The sequence below is a fragment of the Fopius arisanus genome, unplaced genomic scaffold (genome assembly GCF_000806365.1).
Source record: "Fopius arisanus strain USDA-PBARC FA_bdor unplaced genomic scaffold, ASM80636v1 scaffold00041, whole genome shotgun sequence".
In the NCBI taxonomy this organism is placed as follows: domain Eukaryota; kingdom Metazoa; phylum Arthropoda; class Insecta; order Hymenoptera; family Braconidae; genus Fopius; species Fopius arisanus.
Genome location: NW_011887780.1, coordinates 760002 through 767059, shown reverse-complemented (window position 1 = coordinate 767059; position 7058 = coordinate 760002). Strand labels below are relative to the sequence as shown.

The 7058-nt window shown below is 44.7% G+C and overlaps 2 protein-coding genes across 2 annotated transcripts in view; both read right to left on the bottom strand.

Annotated features, from left to right (window-relative positions):
• Window positions 1-2958, bottom strand: part of LOC105266792 (Mitotic spindle and nuclear protein) — a 4373-nt gene extending 1415 nt beyond the window's left edge. Inside the window, exons 1-3 of the mRNA XM_011305206.1 lie at window positions 2786-2958; window positions 527-1966; window positions 272-358 (exon numbers count right to left, since the gene is read on the bottom strand). Of these exons, the coding sequence (XP_011303508.1) occupies window positions 272-358; window positions 527-1966; window positions 2786-2887 (1629 nt within the window). The 5' untranslated portion in view covers window positions 2888-2958. The remainder of the gene's footprint in view (window positions 1-271; window positions 359-526; window positions 1967-2785) is intronic.
• A 398-nt stretch (window positions 2959-3356) lies between these two features.
• On the bottom strand, window positions 3357-7058 carry TBCD (tubulin folding cofactor D; the record flags this gene model as incomplete). Its single annotated transcript, XM_011305205.1, is given in 3 exon segments — window positions 3357-3768; window positions 4241-5215; window positions 5337-7058. Coding segments are annotated over 3 exon segments (2985 nt in total), but the record flags the coding sequence as incomplete, so codon positions are not given.

Below are 7058 nucleotides of genomic sequence, written 5' to 3'. Positions count from 1 at the left end.
CCGTGCTTCTTAAAACCATCACCCTCCTCCTCCCCCTCCACCTGGAACAGAGAATCAACAGGTCAGACGCTAATTCCCATTTTCATCAGGAAATATTGAGAAAAGTACAAGCATTCATCGTTCCTAAAATATGTTTAAATTAATTGTCCAAAGTAGCTCATCCAGAGATTTAAATCCAAAGGGTAGAGCTACATCAATTGCTTTCCGTTAGCGTCAAGGATCCGCGTGTGACCTGGTGTTTCCCTTGAACAAGAGAAAATAATTCAATTACCTTAGCCTCGAAGGAATTATTAGCTAACTCTGATGGCACTGCTACCTCGTCGTCCTTAACACGCCGAAATGGAGTGTTTTTCTGGTACTAAATTGCAATTTATTTTGTTAACAACAACTAGATGAATGCTTGTCCATTACCTCAACAAATAAAAAATTGAATTTTCTGAAGAGCTGATGAAACGCCAGAGGACTGAAAATTTCAAATAAAAATCTCGCAATCCTCTGGTGAATCCACCACTTCCTCTCAACTCACCTTATCCCCATTCATTCCCCCTTTCACAAAATTACTGTAATCGTTCTTCTTGAATTTATTCTGTGGAGTGTCATCGCTGTCCTCTCGTTTTCTCTTCTCTCCAGGTCCTGGTGTTTTCTTGATAGGTGTCTGTGCAGGCTCCTCTTCGCTTTCAGATTCACTGGACTCCTTCTTGGCAGCCTTGACAGGACTCTTTTTGACTGGTACTTCGTCCTCATCCTCATCATCACTGGACTCCTGAGCCTTCTTCACAGGTGTTGGCTTGGCTTTGGGCTTCTCCTCCTCAGAATCCTCGTCACTCGAGTCTGACTCCTCTTTCTTCACAGGCTTCTTAACGACCTTGACTGGTACCTTGGTCTCCTCGTCATCAGAATCAGAATCACTGGAGGATGAATCTTTTTTCACTGGCACTGATGCCTTCTTGGGTGATGCTTGCTTCTTCGGGGGCTCCTCATCAGAGGAGTCGTCACTGGAGTCCTCACTCTCCTCTTTAACTGGTGCTTTAGCTGGAGCCTTGGATGCAGCCTTGGGTGTGACCTTGGGTGTAGCTTTGGCTGGAGCTGCTTTCTTAGTAGGTGGTTCATCATCAGAATCACTGCTGTCACTGCTCTCCGCCTTTTTCACAGGTACATTCTTCCCTGGAGTCTTCCCTGGAGTCTTCCCTGGAGTCGTAACTGGCGCCTTCACAGGTACCTTCGATGGCTTCTCATCCTCAGAGGAGTCATCATCGTCTGACGATGACTCTTTCTTCGCTGGAGCCTTGGCCTTCCCTGCCACTGCCTTCGGAGCATTTTTAACCACTACCTCCTCCTCCGATGAACTGTCATCCGACGATTCTTCAGCTTCCTTCTTCACCTGGGTCTTCGCCTGGACTTTAACTGGAGTTTTGGCAACTGCTTTTGTCTTTGATTCCTCTTCATCGGAGTCTGAATCACTTGAGGAGTCTTTCTTCTTTGCTGGCACTTTGGCAGCTGTTGGTTTAGCTGGTGACGAATTCGTTGGCTTGGGATCCTCCTCTTCGGAGGAACTCTCAGAGGAGTCCTTCGGGGTCGGTTTAGCTGCTGGTTTTGCTGCTTGTTTTGCTGCTTGTTTCACTGCTGGTTTCACTGGCTTTGACTCCTCTTCCTCTGAAGAACTGTCTGATGAAGAGTCTGCCTTTTTTACTGGAGCCTTTACTGAAGATTTCGCTGCTGTCTTGGGAGGCACTTTTTTCTCCTCCTCAGAGTCTGACGAGTCTGAAGACGAGGATGCCGTCTTCTTCTGGGCTTTTCCTGTTCCGTTCACCTGGGGCTGAGCCTTCTTCGGGGCCTCGTCCTCGCTGGATGAACTCGAGTCCGAGTCGTTCGATTTTGATGGCTTTATCACCAGCTTCTTCGGGGAGCTCTTCTGGTAGTGCTTTATCACCTCCAGGATACCTGGAGAACCCTTCGGCAGCGCCGGCTGAAATTTTCGAGAATATTTTAGCGCGTAATTTAATTAATTGACGGCCAAGACCTGGGGCTCTCAAGATGATTCCCAGGAAATTATAACTAAAAGCTGTGAAGAATTATTTATAAATATCAGAACATTTTTTATAATTTGGGAATTGTTGGAGTCAAACACGAGGCGAAAATGTTCAACACAATTCAATGAATGGAAAATCAATTAATCAATTACTGTTATCAATTACTGATTGTAATTATTCCAGGGATGGAATTCTCTTTTGAATTCAGGAGCATCAGATCTTTAATCATTCATTAGCAAAGAACCTGGGGGAATAAATATTTTTTTAATTAATACCAGAAGATTTTTGTTTTTCCAGTAATCACGAACGGCACGGAATTAAAAACTAGAAGAAAATACTCAAGACAATTTACCAGGTAACGGTCTTAAATTAATTACTAATTGTTTAAACAGTTGCTAGGGATGCAATTCTTTTTTTAATTTAAGAAGATCGGGTTTTGAATAATTCAATTGCAGAATGTTTTTGTTGGTTATGTGAACACGTTTTCTAAAAAAAAAACTCAAATCGATTGATCCCATGGAAATTCCCCCCTTGGAAGATTTTGATGGGGGGAAGGGTGAATAATTGGCGGAAGAGACTGGATTTTTTGAAAAATTTCTAGGACTCCCTCGAGGATTTTCCTGAATTTTGGAGCAAAAATGTTGAAAAAATCATGGCGTCCACGTGGTGCCTCTGGGGCCGCATGGAATATCAATTTTTTTCAAGTAATTCCTCAGGGATTGTCCGGAGATCAGGAATTACTCAAAAGTACTCACTGCGTTCGTCTTCTTCTGGAACACTTTCGCGAGGGCTGCATCTTTTTTCAAGAGATAATCGTAAACAAGTGCGGATACGGCTATTTCCTCGGTTGATGCCATGATGGACGCGGGCAAAGGAACACGAAATAATCCGCGTGTTGGCTCCGGGTTCTCGCCTGGAATTCTAGTTCATGAAAAAATCGGCAGGAGGTGGTGGACGTCTTCATGATATTATCACAGGAACAGCAACAGCATTACCATCGGAGGGTGAAACGAAATTGCCGATTTCAAATGCATTTGCGAATGTTTGATGAGAATTATAATCGCTCTTTCGATAATTACTCATTAATTACTAATTATAAAATTTCTAGAAATGCAATTCTTTTTTGAATTTATGAACTTCTCTATAAATCTTCTGCGATATCCCGAGGTCATTAGTGATTTTTCTAGGGATGAAATTCGTCGATGAATCGAGGATGAAATTTATGGGACCTATGGGACTTATGGGACTTATGGGACTTATGGGACTCACTGGATTCTCCCTGAAATAAATGAGTTAAAAATACAAAGGAAATAATAAAATCGTGGATAAGCGAAAATTCGTTGGTTTAGTAATAAGATAAAAATTAATTACAAAATTATGTCGAAATTCAGAAACTGCATTGTGACCTCTAGATAATCCTTGGATTAATTACGAAATGACCTTGACATCCCTACGACATTCCAATTAACTTTTTCTTGATGACCGGAATGGGAACGCCCATGAGTTCGCAGAGATGATTTCGTTTGGGCCTGACAACGTCCACCGGTTGTTCCCAGTCGGTTCCATTCAGCTCGGTGAGGATTTTCATGAGATTCTCCTCGGGGAGGTCCATGTCCTCGCCGTAGAGGGTGAAGGCCTCGTAGATTCTGATTGCCGTCACTTTCCGGATGCACTGGAATTTATTGCAGAGGAGAATACTCAGTTGAGTGAACGCTTGTTTACCCACGGATCCCCTCACCTGCAGAAAAAAAAATTCAATTAATTACGAGACATCTCTATCATTCAACGTCTCTAATTAACAATAATTAAAGAATTTTAATTAAGTATCCAGAGAAATAATTATGTAAAAACAATGGAAAACACTCAATCTCTAATTTAATCGGTAAAAACAACGGATGAAGAAAATTATTTATAAAAAATTATTCTCATTATTAATTATCGACTATTATTATTGCAAAATAATTATTCAAGTTGTAAAATTATTTAATATTCTATCAAACCGATATTTCCGCTCTGATTTTGGGCTAAAACAATTTTTTAATCAATAAAATTATGAATAACTGAAATATTATTCTCATTATTAATTATTGACCATTATTATGGTAAAATAATTATTGAATATGTCAAATTCCTCGATACTCGATCAAAAAAAGTTTAAAAAACCAATTATTAATGCAAAAAAGAATTGAAAATAGTAAAAAAAAAATCACCTGCAGCAATTGTGAAAAAACTTTGATGCTAGCTGTAATATGTTTGACATTTCCCATGCACTTGAGTTCTCTCTTCAAAAGCCCGAGCATTTTCTCTGGAATCGGACTCTCAGGATCATCAAGAACGACCTGAACACACCCAGAGCTGAGTAGTCGATCCAAAAATGCAAGAATTGCGGTGATCATTCTCTCCTGCCTGTGGCTCTCCTCAAAAATCGTCAAGACCTTCCCCATGAGTTCCTTCAGGGTCTCCTCCCCCATCTCATTGAGGTAAGAGAACAGAGAGACACTCGAGTACTTGACGAGACTCTCACTGAGACCTCCAACACTGAAGATAATACCCCTGAGGAGGTGCTCCGTGTACACAGGAAATGCCAGCATTTTTATAAACCTGGGGAACGTGTGGGACGCAGTCTTCCAGTCGATGCAATCCCTGCACTCGTCGTTGGGGAAGATCTCCATGAGCTCCTGGTGATGAGGGATATTCGGTAGATTTGGCTGCCTGTACAGAAGTCCACAGAATACCATTCCAGCCTGGACCCTCGTCCTGTCGATCCTCTCCACCGCCTGCTGGGCAATTCCACCGACAATTTCTCCCATCAGATCCTTCTCCAGGACCTCTGACATATTACCCTGGGCGACGAGATTCGTGAGGACATGCAGTCCTGACATCGAGGCCTCTCTCACCCACGCACCAATGTCACCTCTGCTGTCGATCGTGTACTCCTTCAACGCCAGGAGATAACACCGATACATTCGAGATACGAAGGGCCTCCAGGTCTCCATCTCCTTGACTCCTAGTGTCTGCAGGACCATCGTCAGGGACTGGAGTGCCTTTTTCCTGCTCTCTGCCCACTTGGATGATTCCTCAGTAATGCAGGTGCATTCGATTACTCCGGAGACGATGTCCTCGAACCTCTCCTTCAGGAGGAATCCTGGGAAGTACCCCATCGCCTCAGCAAATCCAATTCTCACCTGATCACATTGATAATTCATGGATAATTCGTTTATAATTAATGAAAATGGAATACTAAAATAAAATATTCTGAAGGAATTAATTAATTAATCAATTAATGACTGGCAACAAATTTCTCACCGTCTGATGACTGGACTTCAAATTCTCTAAATAACGACTGACGATTGTATCCCGGTCGTCCTTATTATCATCCTGAGAATAGTACTCCAAGAAGAAGCTGCTGTGCGCCTCAGCTGCCCTCAGCCTGACCCCAGCGACTTCATGACTGAGACACTCCTCCAGGAGTCTCTGCCACTCCCCAACGACATCCCTCCCCACTGGAAAATGCACCTGCGAGCACTTGCTGATCAAAGTGGCACACGCCTGCTTCATCAGCTCCCCACCGAGGCCCTTGAACTGTCCCCTAGACCTGAACATCCCAATGATCTTCTCGATCTCCTCAACCTCAGGAACACCTATCCTGGCCTCAATACTCCCACCAAAATGCCCGTGAAGTGCCTCAAGAATCTCAGCGATCGCCAGGATGGATCCATGACGAACATTGAGATCAATCGACCTGAGATTGTCAATGAGAATGGGTAGAACAGTCTCCACCATGTAATAAACATCCCTGAAGGTCAAATTACCCAGAGCCTTGGCAGATAATTCCCTGATGGCAGTGTCCCAGTGGCCAATTTTCCTCTGGACGAGGTGATCGATCATGGGGACAGTGTACTCTTTATACTGAGCAATGTGGACACTGATCTTGAGGTAGGCGTTACTCCTGACACCGACCTCGAAGTAATCAGCAACAGTGAGAATGTCAATGCCATGAGGGAAATTGCCCTGGCGTCCAACGTTCTCCTGGAAGGCAGCAGAGCCTGCCCTACGGCAATTGATTTCTCTGTCGAAGCACGTGACGATGAGGAGAGTCGATGCGATTTCCTGGACGTGGGGCTGAAAGATGTGGGGCTCGAAGGCACGTGCGAAGGACCAGCAGACGTAACAGGCAGCATCCCTGATGATTCCACCGATGGAGCCGTAGGCTCGAGGCTCGTCGAACACCAGAGCCTTCAGAACAACTGGAATGACATCCGGGAGTCGATGAGGAAGCAGAAGACCTCGTCTCCCCAGCTCTGCAAGGGCTAGACAACCACCGTGCCATGCAGTGTCCTGTTCTCTTCCTGAGAATAAATTCAAAACGAATCCCACCACCTCGTCCCCCAGGTCGACAGGCAGACGAGATGTTATCCTCGCTATTCCCTTGGCGGCTGACCACCTGATTGTTATCACCTTGTCCCTCAGCCCCTGGATCAACTGCTCGATTATCTCTTCTGTCACTGGTGGCACATCCTCTTCGTCGGCTTCACTTGATATCTCAGTTGGTGGATCTTTTATGGATTCCTCTGGGGTTTTTGGGGAATCTTGGAGGAGATTGATCGTCTGGCCTTTCTTCTTGTACCTCCACGTTGCCAATTTTGGCCTCAGGACGATCAGACCGATCCTCTGAATGACCTTCATCTCGTAACGACAGACGAGATCACCAGCGTGTCCTGATTTGCTGAGCTCTAGTTTTGTGATGCTGTCGAAGATTCTCTGACAGTGGGGCTTGAGATCCTCACGCGCTGAATGTTTGAGGATCGACGCCAGGACCGCCAGTGGACCGTGTGTCGTGGGATCCCTCTGGAGAGAACTCAAGCACCAGGTGATCATCTCCTCGAGGTGTAGCCTCTTCACGTCCGATCTTGTGAGGAAATTCGATATCAGGAAGACCGCAGCCTTCGAGCATGCCCCAGAGACGACGCAGTATTGTTTACAGAGATTCAGGATTCTCCCCAGGATCGTCTGCGATGGCTCCACATC